The sequence below is a fragment of the Odocoileus virginianus genome, chromosome 2 (assembly GCF_023699985.2).
Source record: "Odocoileus virginianus isolate 20LAN1187 ecotype Illinois chromosome 2, Ovbor_1.2, whole genome shotgun sequence".
NCBI lineage: Eukaryota > Metazoa > Chordata > Mammalia > Artiodactyla > Cervidae > Odocoileus > Odocoileus virginianus.
The window spans coordinates 6,326,749-6,345,865 of NC_069675.1; the positions used below are offsets into that span (position 1 = coordinate 6,326,749).

Consider the following 19,117-nt stretch of genomic DNA (forward strand, 5'->3'; position numbering starts at 1 on the left):
TGGAGAAGACTCCTGGAAGTACCATGGAGAGCAAAGAGATCAAACCAGCCAATCTTCAGGGAGATGGACTCTGAATACTCACTGGAAGGACTGATACTGAAGCTGAACCTCCAGTATTTTGGTCATCTGATGCGAACAGATGACTCACTGGAAAAGCCCCTGATGCTGGGAGAGATTGAGGGCAGAAGGAGAATAGGGCGTCAGAGGATGAGATGGCTGGACAGCATCACTGATGCAAGGGATATGAACTTGGGCAAATTCCGGGAGATGGTGAGGGACAGGGAGGCCTGGTGTGCTGCAGTTCATGGGGTCGCAAAGAATCGGACACAACACGGTGACTGAACAACAGCAACGTGTAAAATAACGCATCTGATTTTTGAGATGGAACATGAAGAATGAACAAAGCAACTCAGTGAGTTTTAAATACTGATTCCATCTTGAAATGATAGTATTTTGAATATTTGGGGTGAAATTTAAAATTTATAACATTAGTTTCACCTTAAAAACTTTTAAAAGGAGGATCTGGAATATTTAAAAATTATATATCTGGCTCCTATTACATTTCTATTGGGCAGCACTAGATTAGATTCCATGAGGTCTGGTCAAACTTCTTGCGATTGGATTAAATGAGATATCCCTCTAAAAAAATTCTCCTTTTGAGACCTTTGGTGGTGCAGTGGTTAAGAATCCACCTTCCAATGCAGGGGATGAAGGTTCGATCCCTGCTCAGGAACTAAGATCCCACACGCCACAGGGCAATGAATCCCAAGCACTGCAATCAGAGAAGCCCACATGCCACCATGAGGACCCAGTGCAGCCAAAATAAAATTTAAAAAATGATAATAATCAAAATTCTCCTTTTAACTTGTTTTCAGTGGATTCTGTCTATTCTTGAAAACCAGATTGAAAGTAAATATGATGCAATGTGAAAGTTATTATTGTTATTTTAATAACAATTAAGCTCTGTGATTCTATTAATTCTTTCCATCAGCAAATCCTACCGGCTGTCTTCCAAATACACCCAGGATTTGACCCCTACACACCTGGGCTTCTCCCAGCTCCCACAGTTGAGCCTCTGATCCTCTCTCCCTGGTCTCTGCCCTCCAACCACTGCAGCCTCCTTGCTGTGTCAGCCCCCTCCTGCCTCGCGTCTTTTACATGGGCTCTGCCTGCGCTGCTCTTTGCTCATATAGCCCCATACTCACTGCTTCATCTTCTGGAAGTCTGGACTCAAATGTTACTTCTTGCCTCCCCTCAAATTACAGGCCTTCCCCTAACACACACCCCCATATACACACGCACACAGACACACACATGGACACTTTACTCCTACTCAGTATTTACACAATCTAATAGATGATATATTCTATATTCTTTATCTGTCTCCATCAACTATAATATATTGATAATAAACGCAAGACTTCCCCGGCGGTCTAGTGGTTAAGAATCTGCCTGCCAAGGTAGGGGACATGGGTTTGACCCTTGGTCCGTCTGGGAAGATTCCACATGCCACAGACCAACTAAACCCATGTGCCACAACGACTGACCTGCGCTCTAGAGGCTGTGCTCTGCAATAAGAGAAGCCACTGCATTGAGAAACCCGAGCGTCACAAGCAGAGAGTAACCCTGGCTTGCTGCAACTACAGAACGCCCACATGCAGACAAAATAAATACATAAATAGAGTAAATTTAAATTAAAAAATAGTAAGTGCAGTGAAGGCAGGAACTTCTCTCTGTTCTCTGTTAACCGCTGTACTCTCGGCATCTAAAACAGTGCTTGCCGTAGCAGTTGCTCAATGAATATTTGTTGGACGTAGAGGGTCTCAGATGGGCCATCCTTGTGCTATTGTTAGATGCGTACTGTGCGGTCTAAACAAAGCCCCTGACAGAGCTCTTCACCTCCAGAGGAAACCTTTGGGAACCCAAGAGTTCTCTAGATATGAGCAAATTGTGGGAAGGATCAGCTGTTTGACCTCACAAGGCAGCTCTTAGCACTTCTGGGGTCCTGAGCTGTGGCATGTCCATGCAGCGAACAGTGACCCGGCAAGCCTGGCTGGGCGCTGGGGGTGCCTGGGGCTGCCAGAGCTGTATTATCTCTGGTGAATGTAACCCCACCCCTTCCCTTTCCTGGCCCCTCACTATGAAGTGTGGACAAAGGATGGGAAGGCTTTGGGAAGGTGTGAGGAAGTAGGCTAACCATCTGGCTGGTTTCCAGGGTGAAGCTGGTTATATCCACTTAGACTCAAATAAATCCCAGCATTTCCTCATCGATTGTTAATAACTTGCATACTTTTTAACTCAGTGGACACTGTATTTTTATCTTCACAACATACCTTCCCAAACATGGCTGGGTTGACTTGGTTCTGAGCATTCTGCCCACAGGTCTCCACATATATCTCATACATGAGGCAGCGAGGCACACTGTATCCTTCGCACATGCAGAAATTGTCAACCAACCTGGGGGTGGGGTGGGGAGGAAGAGCAGGAAGAGGAGGTTGGCATCAGCGTTTCTAGAGCGGGACGCTTTGATGAGGGTCAGAGACAAGGGTGGATCTAACAATGAAATATGCTTAATTCATTGAATGAATGCAATGGTTCATCTGTCAGTATCGGCAATGTACCCTTTTGTGCTTAGCCCAGAGTTAAGTATCAATATGTTGATTGTGATTTTGGACTTCCAACATGGTGCAGTATTGTTGCTTTTATATCTTTTATGTGTGCAGGCATATTAAAAAGAAGCCCAAATTATTGCGTTCAGCAGACACTGATTCGTGTAACTTTACAAAGGTGGCAGCCAAGATCTTTGTAACTATGACATAGAGGTTTATTTACTCACCAGGACACAAAACAAGGCCACTCCCCCTCCCCCCATAGAGTCAACACCTCTGGGGGTGACAGCTGGGGCCCATGTGGCTTCCCAGTGCCCATGTGCCTGTGACCTGGGATATGTGTGCACAGCCCTCCCCTTCCCTCTTTCTCTGAAACAGTTGTTTACATAACTTTTAAACCCAAGTGACTTAGGGCAGCCACTATATTTTGATTCATTTTTAAAAATTAATTTGTATTGAAGTGTAGTTGATTTACAGTTACATAAGTTTCTGTTGTACAGCAAAGTGAACTGGCCATGAAGTGTTAGTTGCGACCCATGGACTGTGGCCCACCAGGCTCTTCTGTCCCTGGGGTTTTCCAGGCAAGAACGCTGGAGTGGGTAGCCATTTCCTTCTCCAGGGGAGCTTCCTGACCTATGGATTGAAACTAGATGGCTCAGACGGTAAAGAACTAGCTATATGTATACCTATATCCCTTCTTTCTTGGATTTCTTTCCCATTTAGGTCACCACAGACCCCTGAATAGAGTTCCCTCTGCTATGCAGTAGGTTCTCATTAGCTATCGATTTTATACATAGTATCAGTAATGTATATGGGTCAATTCCAATCTCCCAATTCATCCCACTGACTTTCCCTCCTTGGTGAAGCCAGCACAGTTCTTAAAACACAGAAGCATTTTTTAGCAGGGAATTTACCAACAATGTGAGTTTCCTTTGTAGCTTAGTTGGTAAAGAATCTGCCTGCAGTGCAGGAGACCCGGGTTCAATCCCTGGGTCAGGAAGATCCCCTGGAGAAGGAAATGGCAACCCACTCCAGTATCCTTGCCTGGAAAAATCCCATGGACAGAGGAGCCTGGTGGATGGCAGTTCATGGGGTTGCAAAGAGTCGGGCATGACTGAGCGACTAACACTTTACCAACAATGCATCTCCCTTCTTACTGATGACCTATGGCTTATTTTCCGGGATGAGGCACACTGAGGCCTAAACTGATTTTCCTTGCAAGCTAAAGGCCACAGTTGTTAATCCCATCTGCTTCGTGGAAGGAGGAAAAGTCAACATATGGGGATGGAGGGGAGCTTTGACCCTGTCTTGATTTCCTTAGGTAACAAATCACCATAGGCCAGGTGGCTTTAAGCAACAGAAATATATGCTGTCACAGTTGGGGAAGCTGAAAGTCCGGAAACCAGGTGTCAGCCGAGTCAGTTCCTCCTGAGGCTTTGAGGAGCATGTGCTCTGTCCTTCCCTCCTCACTGCTGCAGACGCCAGGAACCCTTGGCCTTCCTTGGCTTGTGGATGCTCCCCTCAGTGCCCCCAAGTCCAGTGAGATCTCCTCTTAACTGGCTACATCTGCAAAGACCATCTTCTAACATCCTCCAGGACACCAGGCTGGCTCTGTTACAAACGGAGGGGTTCTGTTTTGTTTGTTTTCTAACTGTTCATTTTTAAAAATTCTGATAAAATGTATCTAACATAGAGCGTATTTTAAACTGCAGAGTTCAGTGCCATTAAGTATCTTCTCATTACTGTGAAATTGTTGATGCCTTGTTGTACATCACCATCCATCCAGAGGATTCTGGCTGTCTCACAAAACTGAAACTCTGTACCAGCCAGAAACACTCTCCATCCCCTCCCCTTGCCCGTGTGTGCGCGTGTGCATACTAAGTCACTTCGGTCATGTCTGACTCTTTGTGACCCCTACGGACTGTTGCCCATCAGGCTACACCGTCTATGGGATTCTCCAGGCAAGCTGGCATGGGCTGCCGTGCCCTCCTTCAGGGGACCTTCTTGATCCAGGGACGAACTCTCATCTCTTCGAGTTTCTTGCATTGGCAGGCAGGTTCTTTACTGCTAGCACTTCCTGGGAAGCCCCCCAGCCCTTGCCAACAACCATTCTTCTTTTGTCTCAACGAATTTGACTCCTCTCCGTGCCTCATATACGTGAAATCATACAGCGTTTATCCTTTTGGGACTGGCTTATTTCATTTAGCATAATGTCTTCAAGGTTCATCCAGATTGCTGTCTGCATCAGAATTTCCTTCCTTTCTATATCTGAAAAACAGTGCATTGTATGTATAGACCGCATTTTGTTTACCCATCCATCCATTGATGGGACACTTGGGTTACTTCCATCTCTGACTATTGTGCATAATGCTGCTATGAACATGGGGGTACAAATATCTGTTCCAATCCTTGCTTTCAAGGGGAATTGCTGGATAACACAGTGGTTCTCCTTTCAATGTTTTGAGGAATCGCTATAATTTTCCATAGTGGCTGCACCAATTTACATTCTACCGACAGTGCACAAGGGTTCTAATTTCTTCACGCCATCCAACCATCTCATTCTCTGTCATCCCCTTCTCTTTCTGCCCTCAATCCTTCCCAGCATCAGTTTCTTTTGCAACGAGTCAGCTCTTTGTATCAGGTGGTCAAGTATGGGAGCTTCAGCATCGGTCCTTCCACTGAATATTCAGGGTTGATTTTCTTTAGGATTGACTGGTTTGATCTCCTTCCAGTCCAAGGGACTCTCAAGAGTCTTCTCTAGCACCTCATAGACTGGATGCCTAAAGAGCAGTCCTCCTGGGAAAATTCTGCCCCTCCTCACCTCCTGCCCTCCCAAGCTTGAAGAGCACAACCCCACCCCAGGATCCCAGGCCTGCAGGGGCGGAACTGGTGACACAGGACTTGAACACCATCCTGCTTTTAGGGCACCAGCTTTGTGAGCATCCTGCATCCCACCAGTTTACAAATGACCTGAGGAGAAGGTCCAGGTATTTTTTTTGAATCTCTAATCATTCTTTATAGTCTCTAGACTTTTTCCAGTTTTAGAAAGTCTAATTGACTAAAGGGTGACCTGAAAATTGACAACGGCCTCCTCAGAGCCCTTTTTTGTAAGGAGGTTGCTGATATGATGAGGGGTCTGAGTAAGTGTGAAAGAAGCAGAGTCCTGAGGTGTAACACTTTGAAAATACTGTGTGTGCTGTGGTTATTGTTTTCAATATTTTAAAATTATTTTAAAACATTAAAAATATTTATTCTCTTGATTTTCTATGCCAGAGAAAAGACATCAAGAATCTCCTTTTGGAGAAAAGTGGTGACCAATTAAGACTTTTTGGGTTCCAATCACAAACACACTGTTCATTTTTCTATCTCACCCACTGAGACTTTTCAGAAAGTCTTTCTTGAGAAATACGCCTTAAAACTTAAAAAGAGAAGTAATCAGCTGTCTACTCATTGTTCACCTTCTAAAGGGAAGGTTTTAGGGCTGGTTTCAATTATTTTATTACTTAGGAAGAGCTACAAACCCCCGAGTTCATCAGTCCCAAGGGTTGGCGGTGCTTTTCTTCAGGTTTCTTCTTCCTCTATTTAAATAGCCAGAAGTGAACTTCACAAGCAAATGTGGAGCGCATTGTCAGCGCTAAAAAAAACGGCTTTGCCTTAAATTAGAGAACTTCCCAGGCGGAATGGCACATTCAGAAAACACACTTCCTCTAGTGGGCTAGCTGGGTGCTGTCCATGTACACGGAAGCCCAGACCCACCAACAAGCCCCTCCAGGGCGGGCTGGATTACTTCCTGCAGGGAAGTGTGACCAACGTGGGGAGCCCCCAGGTGGGAGACCCCCATGGTCCATGGTGTGCGTGTGTGTGACAGAGGCCAACCAGGGAGCCCCCAGGTGGGAAACCCAAACGACCGATAGTGTGTGTGTGTGTAGTCCCATCCCACCAGCAGTGAGTGGGAAAAGCACATGGCCCACCGTCTGTGTGTGTCTAGACCTATCCCGCCTGCGTTAGAAAGTGCTGGTCCTTCCTGCGTGTGAACGGCTGTCCTTTCCAGCCTTTTATCTGCCCCGGGCGCAGGCAGTGGCCCCCGGCACTTGGCCGGAGGTCCCAGGGGCAGCAGCGGAGGGAGCTGAGCCCCCTTTCCTCGCCCCGCTCTCCCCTCCCACCCGCCGGGGCCTCCCCGGGGCCGCTCACCACTGGATGATGCCGCTGTGCAGGCCCCGGCCGCCCGCGCGGCCCAACGGGGAGGCCGGTTTGCCCTCGGCCATGGCTAGACCCGCCCGGGGCTCCGAGAAGGCGAGTCCGCAGCGGCACCGTCGGGCCGCCGCCGCTCCTTGGTGTTTACTTTAGAGCCGGCCGCGCGGGGGTCGGGAGGAGGCGCGCGGGGGCGCGGGGGCAGCGAGGGGTTGACCTCGGGGGTCCGCAGGGCGCGCGTGGAGGTCTGGGCAGGGGCGGGGGACCTCGGGGGCGGGGCGCGAATAGGGGGGCGCGTGGTTGGAGGAGGGCTGGAGAGCGCGGGGTGGGGGCTGCTGCGGGCCGTGGGGGGTCTGGGGACCCCCGGGCCTGTGGTGGCGTTGGGCCACGCCCTGCGCCTGCTGGGAAGGTTTGAGGGGCGGTGTCCTCGCCTCTCCCAGGATCCAAAGACGGTAGAACAGAAATACACGTGGCGCTCTCCGGCTTCCAACCAATGGTACAAGGTTGCAACACAGAAAACCCAGTGCACGCACCGAGTTCAAGTCAGGTCAGGGCATCTGATGAACGGTGCTCCTCAACCTTGTCTGCGCTTTGGAGTTACTTCGGCACGTTTCAAAGATGCGGCCTCCCAAGGGTCTGGGGTTTGAGGGGAAGGCCTGCTCAAGCCCGCTTTTATAAGCTCCTCAGAGGTTAGTGATGCTAACCTGCGACCTGGGGTGAGAACCTCTGGTGCTGGGAATTGGAGGGAGGGGAGGTGGGGGCGACTCCAACTGGAGCCTAATGAGACCCCCTGCCCTAGACGAGCCCCTGGACCTGCAGCCCTGCCTTGGCAGTCCTTCCCTCAAGAACTATTTAATTACTACCTTTTGGGGAAACCAGTTGTTTGCTGTCTCCTAACCCCACTTCTCTACCTGGCATGTGTGTTTAAGTATTAAGCAGCCCATAAATGTAGGGCATGTGGCAGGGACACAGGCTCAGTCAGGCCACTGTTACTTGGGCCACTGACGGCTCCAAAGTCCCAGGAAGGACTTCTCGTCTAGATTAAAAACACGTTGGACAGCTGAATGACAAGAACAGTCATGTCTGACTCTTTGTGACCCCCATGGACTGTAGCCCACCAGGTTCCTCTGTCCATGGGATTCTCCAGGCAAGAATACTGCAGTGAGTTGCCATTCCCTTCTGCAGGGAATATTGCCGACCCAGGGATCAAACCCAAGTCTCTTGCATTGCAGACAGACTCTTTACCTTCTGGGAAGGGAAGCCATAAGAACAATAGAATAGCCCGGTTAAAAAATGAGCAAAGAATTTTGTTCTCCCAAAGAAGATATCCAGATGGCCAATAAGCACAAGATGCTCAACATCATTAGTCGTTAGGGAAATGCAAATCAAAACCCGTGCTGATTTACCATGCCATACTCATTGAGACTGCTATTGTTCTTTTAAAAAGAGTAAAGATAAAGAGTATATATTAAATATAAACAATCAGTTCAGTCACTGAGTTGTGCCATCCCATGGACTGCAGCATGCCAGACTTCCCTGTTCATCACCAAAGAATTATATATAAAGTATATATATATACTGGGGCTGGGGAAGAGAGATGGAGAGTTGTGTAGTGGATACAAGGTTTCAGTTTGTGATGATGAAAAAGTTCTGGAGATTAATAGTGGCAATAGTTGCATCACAAGTAAAAGTACTTAATGCCACTGAATTGTACACTTTAAAATGGTTAAATGGTAAATTTTATGTTCTGTGTGTATTTTCCAGTAGTTGTGTATGGGTGTGAGAGTTGGACTATAAAGAAAGTTGAGCACCGAAGAATTGATGCTTTTGAACTGGTGTTGGAGAAAACTCTTGAGAGTCCCTTGGACTGCAAGGAGATCCAACCAGTCCATCCTAAAGGAGATCAGTCCTGGGTGTTCATTGGAAGGACTGATGCTGAAGCTGAATGTGAAGAGCTGACTCATTGGAAAAGACCCTGATGCTGGGAAAGATTGAGGGCAGGAGGAGAAGGGGACGACAGAGGATGAGATGGTTGGATGGCATCACCGACTCAGTGGACATGAGTTTGAGTGAACTCTGGGAGTTGGTGATGGACAGGGAGGCCTGGCGTGCTGCAGTGTAAGGGGTCACAAAGAGTCAGACACGACTGAGTGACTGAAATGAACTGATGTGTATTCTACCAAAATTTCTAAAAATGTCAAAAACAGATCAAAACGAGAAAGCAGGCACCAGCAATAACAGCACATGTACATTTGACAACCATCTCTGGAAGCAGAGCAAAGACTCAGTCCACAGAGAGTGCCTTCCATGTGACAGCACTGTGATGCAGTTGTCAGGGGGACCCCATCATCAGGGTGTCAGGGGAAGGTTCCAGGGCAGTCCCAGTGGAGGCATCACAGGATGTTCATTGCAGGGTCTGAGCCTTGAGTTTTGACCAGGTCAGTGGAGCCGACCCCGGATGGTACCCACTCTTCTTTGCTGAGCTGTGCCAGGGATCACCCTGGTCCTGAAACTTGGGGAGGTTTTTTGGGAGGAAGGTAATAGTAGGATGGGCAGATATGTGGGAAGAACTTGTAATTAAGTAAGGGGGCTGCTGTCTGCCCTATTTCTCTTTTCAGCTGAAGGTCCTTTTTTAAGGACTGGCTGCCTTAAAAAGTCACCCAGCAGGGAACAGCTGACCCCACGCCGTGCGTGCATGCTGAGTCCTTTCAGCCATGTTCGACTCTTTGTGACCCCATGGACTGTAGCCCACCAGGCTCCTCTGTCCATGGAATTCTCCAGGCAAGAATACTGGAGTGGGTTGCTGTTCCCTTCTCCAGGAGATCTTCCTGACCCAGGGATTGAACCTGGGTCTCCTGCATTGACTGGAAGGTTCTTCACCACTGTACCACCTGGAAAGCCTGACCCCACGTCAGCCTCTCTCAAGACAGGAACTGATGGGAACAGTGTCTGTGGAGGCCCCTTCATGGAGCAAGCATGGGATGCCAGCCGTGTGGGCGAGGAACAGGTTGGGGCAGGTTTCAGGCAGTGCCAGGAAGCACCGCTGATGGAGAAAGCGGAAAGGCACAGATGTGAGGGAGGACCCTCAGGAGGAGAGAGGAAGCCCCAAGGTAAAATGACATGGCTGCTCCTCCAAGGTAACTTGAGGGCAGCCCTTCTTCTCTGGTTGTCTTGAGAAGAGGTAGCACCCACTTGGGTGGGGGCCCTGTGAGGCCCCCATGGGCTTTGCTTTGTTCTGAGTGCTCAGATCCTGGGTCCCCCGCGGTGGGCATCCTTTTTGGAGGCTGGTGAGAGCTGAGAGCATGTCCGCCTCCATCCTGTAGTAGCTTTCTGCCACCCAAGAATCTCCCCAAGATGCCCACCCATTTCCACAGAGATTGGAAATAACTAAGAGATGAGCTCACTGTTATTCAAGGCCAACTTGTATGGCATATTTACTGAGCCCCGGCAAGCACCAGGCACTGAGACAGGCCCTGGAAATACAGTAGGATACTCGGATTCTCTGGTTGACTGTTGGTCTCTCTGCTGTTTACCGCATCAAATATGAGATGCTGCAAAGTGCACACATTACCTTGTTTTGCTCCACAGCTATTGAGATCTGGTGGTGAGAGAACGTTACTAATGAGGCCTTTGGGTCAATTTCACACCCTCCACCCAAAGGACTGGTTAATTTCACCCACCACAGGTAACAGCTGGTGTCCCTAGTTCAACCAATCCCTTACAGATGAAGCATTTGCATAGATACATGTTAGTGCTCAGGTTTTTTTCACGGTTCCTGCCTTCCTTATGTGCTGAATGTGGAAAGGACACTTAGCTCTGTACATGATCCTTCCACTCCAGCATAATTACGGCTTTCATTTGAGTTGAGCATATAGCCACATAGACTGCTAAATAGAATTAGGTATAAAATCCATTTTCTTTTCAAAGAATGTGGCCTTGCAAGAGACAACAAAAATTTTCATGAGGCAGTCAGACCTAGTTATAGGCTCTCTTGCACATGAAAAGTCCAACCTCTAATTCAGGTTCAGCATCTGCCCTCAAAATGTCCCCTGTCATCAGACAGGGAAAGGAAACCTTAAAGCTTGTATCCACAGAATTCCAACTCCTGATGTCACATTCTGTGCACACAAAGCTCTTTCTCCCCTCTGCCAGAGAATGTATCTCTTTTAGCCAAACAGCGATATCTTTTGCCTACTTCAGTCTAATTGGTTTCCAGATGATCCAGTTAGTCTCATTTCACCTTTTAAAAGGGCAACAGCTGTGCCTTTTCCTTGCGCAAAACCTCTGATCCGGGGTGCTTAATTTCATTCTGCTGCTGCTGCTAAGTCGCTTCAGTCATGTCTGACTCTGTGCGACCCCATAGATGGCAGCCCACCAGGCTCCCTGTCCCTAGGATTCTCCAGGTAAGAACACCGGAGTGGGTTGCCATTTCCTTCTCCAATGCATGAAAGTGAAGGCGCTCAGTCGTGTCTGACTCCTAGCGACCCCATGGACTGAAGCCCACCAGGTTCCTCCGTCCATGGGATTTTCCAGGCAAGAGTACTGGAGTGGGTTGCCATTGCCTTCTCCGTAATTTCATTCAATCCTCACAATTATTCACTTTCTGTGGATGTACCAGGTGTCTCTGGGCAATAGATGTAGTGTTAAATACTGCTAATGAGTCGGATGCACTCGGTCAAGAATGTAGAATGTATTTGGCGTCTGCACGGACAGAGCATTATAAACAGACAGCTGGATGTTCCGTTTTCGCCTGGAAGGGGGCTTTGTTAATCATTTATTTCTTTGTTTTCGGCTGTGCTGGGTCTTCACTGCTGCGTGGGCTTTCTCTGGTCGCAACGAGCGAGGCTACTCTCTAGTTGCCGTGTCCGGGCTTCTGGGTGTGGTTTCTTCACACCCAGCGACTGCAGAGTTCAGTGGCTGCGGCTCCCGGGCTCTAGGGCACAGGCTCAGTAGTTGTGGTTCCTGGGCTCCGCTGTTCCAGGCCATGTGGAATCTTCCCAGATCAGGGATGGAACCTGTGTCTCCTGCATTGGCAGGCGGACTCTTTACCACCAAGCCACCAGGGAAGCCCCTGGAAGGGACCTTTTAAGATCACCGGGCCCTAAACCCATAAGCCATGGTGACTTTCAAACTGTACTGGAGCAAGACGATCTCATTGGAGAGATTCCAGATCACTACCGTATGTTGAAATTTTCCTTGGTCTGGATTCACCTTCTGAGTGTCTGGCTCAAGCTCTAGTTGAAATTGATGGGGGCATGACAGTCCCAGGCATGTGGGTGATGGGCAGCTCCAAGTTCACACCCAGCACATCTATGCCATTTCCTGATCTGAAGCCCATGATCTGGAGCCTTGCAGGGGCATGCCATTTCTGCACAACTTGTTTTCCACTGACCTGTGGTCTCCCTTCCTCTCGGGTCACAGAGGTCACGTGAAAGGTGGGCCACCTGCTGTGTGATCAATGGTATTATCTGCCGGGAACCCTCAGAGTGTGTGGAAAGAAGCGGCCTTCGTTCCTCACTGACTGCTTGTAAAGTGTAATTTGTAGAGTAACACATTTGAACTCTTTTGTTACATTCAAAGGGGGATTTTTCTGGAAGCCTGATAGAACACAAAGCAAAAACAAAAGGAAAAGTGGTTTCCTTGTGCGCAAAGAAACATAGGAATTAAAGAAGTCATCTTTTTAGATGTCACATAACCTCAAAAGGCACTTGTTCAAATCATGATCATGTGCAAAACATAAATTATACCTTGCCTCATTTAATAATTTCCCAAGAGAATGGGCAAAAGCATATTAAGCAATTACCATGCTTGTGTGTTCAGTCGTGTCCAATTCTTTGTGACCCTGTGGACTGTAGCCTGCCAGGGATTTCTGTACAAGGGATTTTCCAGGCAAGAATATTGGAGTGGGTTGCCATTTCCTCCTCCAGGGGATCTTCCTGACTCAGGAATCGGACCCGAGTCTCCTGCATTTCAGGTGGACTCTTTACTGCTTGAGACACTGGGGATGCCCAGCAATTACTTTAGACTTCCATAAATACTTTTTTCTTTTTAAGTTTTCATGAGTGTGGAGGAATTATTTTCTAAGCAGTTTTAAAATGGTAGCATGAACTGACTTTCTGGTATGACAAACCTTCGTCTCGCTTCATAGTTCATATTATTCTTTGGTAAAAGAGTATGCTCTGACAGCTGTTTGTTCCCTGCTGTCTGCATGGAATTATCTCATGATGCTCACCATGAAATAATTTTCACTGAAGCATCCCCAAAGTCATTGTTTGCCACATCTCTCTGAAAGCAACTGAAGGACAGTAGACGCCTTTCAGTTGGTTGTGTGACCTCCTCCTGTAATTAGCAAACAGAATTCCCCAGCTGGGAGAGGCGAGAAGCCTGCTTTATCAGACGGAGCTCAGCTCAGTGCTCTGTGATGGGCTAGAGAGGTGGGATGGGGCGGCTGTGGGAGGGAGGGAGGGTCAAGAGGGAGAAGATATATGTATACATATAGCTGTATACAGGGGCTTCCCTGCTGACTCAAATGGTAAAGAATCCACCTGCCAATGCAGGAGACCTGGGTTCTATCCCTGGGTCAGCAAGATCCCCCGGAGAAGGGAATGGCAACCCACTCTATTGTTCTTGCCTGGAGAATCCCATGGACAGAGGAGCTTGATGGGCTACAGTCCATGGGGTCGCAAAGAGTTGTACAGAACTGAGCAACTAACACTCTCACTTTCGTAGCTGTGTCTTGGTATGCATATAGCTGATGCATACAGCAGAAACTAACACCACGTTGTGGAGTGATTATACTCCAAGTAAATAATTTATAATTACAAAATAAATCTAAAAACAGAGGCTTGTCTTTTTTTTTTTTTTTTTTTTCTTTTTTTTTTTTATTATTAGTTGGGGGCTAATTACTTTACATCATTACAGTAGTTTTTGTTATACATTGATATGAATTAGCCATGGATTTACATGTATTCCCCATCCCAGTCCCCCCTCCCACCTCCCTCTCCACCCGATCCCTCTGGGTCTTCCCAGTGCACCAGGCCCGAGCACTTGTCTCATGTACCCAACCTGAGCTGGTTATCCGTTTCACCCTAGATAATACACATGTTTCAATGCTGTTCTCCTGAAACATCCCACCCTTGCCTTCTCCCAGAGTCCACAAGTCTGTTCCATACATCTGAGTCTCTTTTTCTGTTTTGCATATAGGGTTATCGTTACCATCTTTCTAAAGTCCATATATATGTGTTAGTATACTGTAATGGTCTTTATCTTTCTGGCTTACTTCGCTCTGTATAATGGGCTCCAGTTTCATCCATCTCATTAGAAGTGATTCAAATGAATTCTTTTTAATGGCTGAGTAATATTCCATGGTGTATATGTACCACAGCTTCCTCATCCATTCGTCTGCTGATGGGCATCTGGGTTGCTTCCATGTCCTGGCTATTATAAACAGTGCTGCGATGAACATTGGGGTGCATGTGGCTCTTTCAGATCTGGTTTCCTTGGTGTGTATGCCCAGAAGTGGGATTGCTGGGTCATATGGCAGTTCTATTTCCAGCTTTTTAAGAAATCTCCACACTGTTTTCCATAGTGGCTGTACTAATTTGCATTCCCACCAACAGTGTAAGAGGGTTCCCTTTTCTCCACACCCTCTCCAGCATTTATTGCTTGTAGACTTTTGGATAGCAGCCATCCTGACTGGCGTATAATGGTACCTCATTGTGGTTTTGATTTGCATTTCTCTGATAATGAGTGATGTTGAGCATCTTTTCATGTGTTTGTTAGCCATCTAAAACAGAGGCTTGTCTTATAAAGAGCTTCTGCCTGGATGCTTTGTTTCCAGACCAAAGTACTCATCCCAATAGGTGCCTAAAGATTGTTAAAGTCTGTTTGATGAAAAGAAGCATGTCTCCACTTGGGTTAAAAATTTCTCACATTAAGACCCCAAAGAGGGGACTTCTCTGGCGGTACAGTGGTTAGGACTCTGTGCTTACCGTTTCAGGGAGCTAAGATCACAAAAGCAGTACAGTGCAGCCAAAAAAAAAAAAAAAAACCAACCCATAGAGCGAATCCAAGATGTAAACAGTTTGTCAAGATCGTCGTTTTCAAATATCATTTTCACGTGTCATCACTGTGCCGGAAGCCTAGAAGCTTATATAACCCCTCCTATCCATGTTTACGTGCACTTGAGCAGTCAAGGGAGATCCATCTCCCACCCGGACCACTTAGCTTGGCCACACTTCTTAGGACCTTGCCCAGGAAGTAGATGAGCTGAGGGAAGCTCTCTGCGGTGAGGGGCCACGGATACAGGTGGGGAGAGCTGGAGAGGGCTGGTGCCTGAGAACTTTCTATTCCCCAGGTGGTTCAGCTGTCCCTCCTGAAGCTGAGTTCTGCAGGATTCCTCTGTGTTTTCCAGCAAACTGCCTTTGCACTTGAGCTAGTTCAAGAAGATCTCCTTATGATGAGTGGATGCGGCTTTAATACTTGTATCTTCTCAGGGAGGATTCTGGGAGAAGCAGGTTGCTCCCACCCCAAGCTGGAGGAGACCACTTTGAAGTGTCCTTGGTGATCATGGCTCAGCATAGGGATGGCTAGGTTTGAGCCTTTGCTCAGTGAATAATTATGAAGCACGTGCATAAGACATGCATGCTCGGGACTGCACAGGCCTCAGTAAGAACACACTGCGATGGCACCTGACCTGGTGGTACCCACAGTCATCACGGTCACTAACCTGGCCTAGGAATGAAAACAGGGCTACCCCCAAATACTCTGTACAGTAGAACAATCAGGCAGTGGTTGATAGGGATCTCATCAGAAAGGTCATGTAACTCAGGGTCCCAGGGTGGGTCTCTTGGCATGGAGCCACCTTGGGGGAGGCACATCCAGACCCCCTTGGTCCTCAGAGCCCTCCGGAGGGAGAGGGAGCAAGTCTCCAGGGAGGGTGACCGAGGTTCAGCCATGCCCAGCCTCAGACACTGGCCTTCCTACCGCCAGAGGACAAGGCCATGGCCTCTGAGTCCCAGCAGCCAGAGAAGAGGGCAAGACGTGCCAGGGGCCCACGTGGGTGGGTTTGCCGGGAACAGTGCAGTTTATGCCTGAGGCCCTTGTGCTGTCTTTGTCATGCTCCAGAGTGGCCTGGCCTGGACCATGAGTACTGTGGTCTTCCCACACAGACCCCATGTGGTCTCGGGCCATCCTGGGGAAAGGCAGAGGAGGGAAAAGAAACTGAGAGAGAGCCTGTTTACTTAAGGAGACTGGGAGTGAGCTCAGAGGGCTGAATGAATCATTACATGGGGCTGACTCTAGAAGATCGGACTAAAATTTAGATTCCCCCCAACCCGGTACCCCACACGTGCAAGAGAACATGACACCCCTTAGGGTCCTATTCACCAGGCTGTAAGTCCACTTGAATTGATAGTACTGTTCGCCTCATTTTACAGGGAGGAAAACACGGCTTGTAGAACCATGTCTAAAGTCACACAACTGCAGAGGGCCGGGGGCTTGACCACTCCTGGGGGAGGTCTAAGAGGCACTTTCCTTTATTCGGAAATAGGGCACTTGCTACCAGTGAGTGTAGCTGGGAGGTTAAGAGAAGGCGGGTGAAGCTTTTAGCATGGTGCCTGGCACATAGTAAGTGCTCAGTAAACTTGTGACTGTTACCTATGTCCAGATGCCTTTGGAAAGAAATTGTTAACGTGATTTCAGTTATTTCATATATATACTGTCGTTATTGTTCAGTTGTTAAGTTGCGTCTGACTCTTTGCGACCCCGTGGACTGTAGCACGCCAGGCTTCCCTGTCCTTCACTTTCTCCTGGAGTTTGCTCAGACTCATGTTCATTGCGTCGGTGATGCCATCCAACCATCTCACCCTCTGTTTCTTCCCTCTCCTGCCTTCAGTCTTTCCCAACATCAGGGACTTTTCCAGTGAGTTGGCTCTTTGATCAGGTGGCCAAAGTTTTGGAACTTCAGCTTCAACATCAGTCTTTCCAATGAATATTCAGGGTTGATTTCCTTTAGGACTGGCTGGTTTGATCTCCTTGCAGTCTAATGAACTCTCAAGAGTCTTCTCCAGCACCACAACATGAAAGCATCAGTTCTTCGGTGCTCAGCCTTCTTTATGGTCCAACTCTCACATCTGTATATGACTATACACACACACACACACACACACACACACACACACACACACACACACACACACACACGCTGTATTCTAGGGGATGTTCCATAAAAGACATTCATATACGCACAAAGTAGTTTCAGGTCTGCCTTAAAAACTTTCTTCAACATGTCAGATACTCAAATGAGGTATGTTATTAATAGTATAATTAGCACTAGTGTTTTATCAATATGGCATTATGAGGACTCTGCCAAAAAAAAAAAAAAAAAAAACAGTTCTCCTTTTGAAACTCCCAAATCCTATCTTGATGATTCATGGGTGTGAGTGCTAAGTTGTGTCCGACTCTTTGTGGCCCTGTGGACTATAGCCCATCAGGCTCCTCTGTCCATGGGGATTCTCCAGGCAAGAATTCTGGAGTGGGTTGTCCTGCCCTTCTCCAGGGGATTTTCCTGACCCAGGGATTGAACCTGCATCTCTTATGTCTCCTGCATTAGCAGGTGGGTTCTTTACCACTCACGCCACCTGATATTACTGTATTGTTGAGAGGTCCTGTGGGAAATAAGTTTATTTCACTTCGTTTGACTTCTTGTTTCTGAGTTTCATTGTCTGCAGAACCCCACCCCTCCCCCATTTTTGGCTTATTTGTTTCTGCATGATATTGATTACACAAAGGGTCCTGGGGTTCCACAGCACTAAGTCTGGCAAATGAGCTGCAGTGAGCTGCAATGTGGAATAAGTCAGATATCTCAGGCTGTCCCAGAAGCCAGGCTGCTTTAAACAAATGGTCCTAGTCTCTGGCTTCCTTTGAGCACCTCCCTGCTCCTGTAACCTCCCCACACGGCCCACCCCACACCTAGAGATGGGGGGAGGCACCGCCTGAGCTCATTGAACCCACCTCGCCCACAGGAGCAGTGTGAATAGGAGACGCTAGCAGCATTTCCTCTCCCTGGGTATAGGGGTGAAGGCCTGACCACCCCCCAAGCCCCCATGATCGCACGCAACGCCATTTCTTCTGTCACAGGATCTACGCCAGCCTTCGGCTGTGTCCAAGGAGAGGTAACATATGGAACTAGAAACACATATGGAGTCCTGTTTTATACACTCTGCATTCTGCTAGGATATGAATAGACTTTCCGGGATTTTCCTCTAGTCGGCACTTGAGCTCGCATGTTGGTTGTGCAGTGGAAGGCTCCGTGCAACCTGAACAGACCCATCACTTTAGGATTTCCGTGCTTTTATTCGTTTAAAAACAAAAAACAGAGTGTGATCATAGCTGCTTAAGAAATATGCTGAGAGCTGCAAACTGTTGATTCACAGGCTCACTTTTTTATTATTTCATTTCTCCCCCCGCCACACAACGAGCCACTTCCCCTTCCTGCCCCTCATATGGCCCAGCCAAATGCCACAGCCGTGGCCATGGCCTTCCTCCTGGCCCTGCATGCAGCCTTCCCTCTGCCGCTGCCCCCGGGGACTCTGGGGTGTGGAGTCCCTGGGCCTCTCCTCCCTTCCCCCTCTACTTTATCCTCTCTATTCCCCTTTCTTTTCATTGCTCATCATGCTGGGAAGTGATTCACTTCATCAAGATGGTGAAAACTAGGGTAGTAATATAATTACAAAAATTACCATCATAATAACACTGATGGTGAACCCAGTGAGACTTCGTGCATTCGTGGTTACCATCACATCACATTTGCTCGCAGAACACGTGCATGCATTTGTGGAACAGACACATTTATTGCTCTGTAGGTAAATCAACCGAGGCCTTAGAGAAGTGGAGCTTTTAGCTCGGGATCATACAGTTGCAATTTTTATTGCAACTAAATCTGTGCCCTGACTGTGCACATTTCTGTCACACTCTGGGTCTTGTTTACCAAAAAGCATGACAAGTCCATGACCACATGCCTGAGGACTTCTTTTCTTCCCAACAGATGGAAGCCTATAGTTTCAAATATTTGTACAGAAATTATTCAGATTTGAACAACTGCTACTCTAGCCCTATCTCGCTCACCTTCCTAAAGCACAGAACTTGCAGTTTCATGAGGAGCTGCCTATTTGCACAGTTCAGGGCCTCTGCACAAGCTGTACTGACTGCCTGGAATTTTGGGTCTTCTCATCTTCTGGCTAACTGGTGTCCAGGCTACTTCAGCTTAATTTCCCCTTGTCCTGGAAGACTTCCCAGGCCCCCCTCTTCTTCAGCCA

At 47.9% G+C, this 19,117-nt stretch overlaps 2 protein-coding genes across 2 annotated transcripts in view; both read right to left on the bottom strand.

The window, feature by feature from the left end:
* RFX8 (regulatory factor X8) overlaps positions 1–6,874 on the bottom strand; it is a 50,482-nt gene extending 43,608 nt beyond the window's left edge. The window contains exons 1-2 of the mRNA XM_020898431.2: positions 6,801–6,874; positions 2,334–2,457 (exon numbers count right to left, since the gene is read on the bottom strand). Coding sequence (XP_020754090.2) covers positions 2,334–2,457; positions 6,801–6,874 — 198 coding nt within the window. The remainder of the gene's footprint in view (positions 1–2,333; positions 2,458–6,800) is intronic.
* Positions 6,875–6,876: 2 nt separating this feature from the next.
* Positions 6,877–15,804, bottom strand: LOC139031542 (uncharacterized). Its single transcript, XM_070456943.1, has 3 exons — positions 15,786–15,804; positions 15,014–15,082; positions 6,877–7,169 (listed from the first exon to the last, which is right to left on the bottom strand). Exons 1-3 carry the CDS (start codon positions 15,802–15,804, stop codon positions 6,877–6,879), a joined length of 381 nt encoding a protein of 126 aa, XP_070313044.1.
* Positions 15,805–19,117: the final 3,313 nt, after the last annotated feature.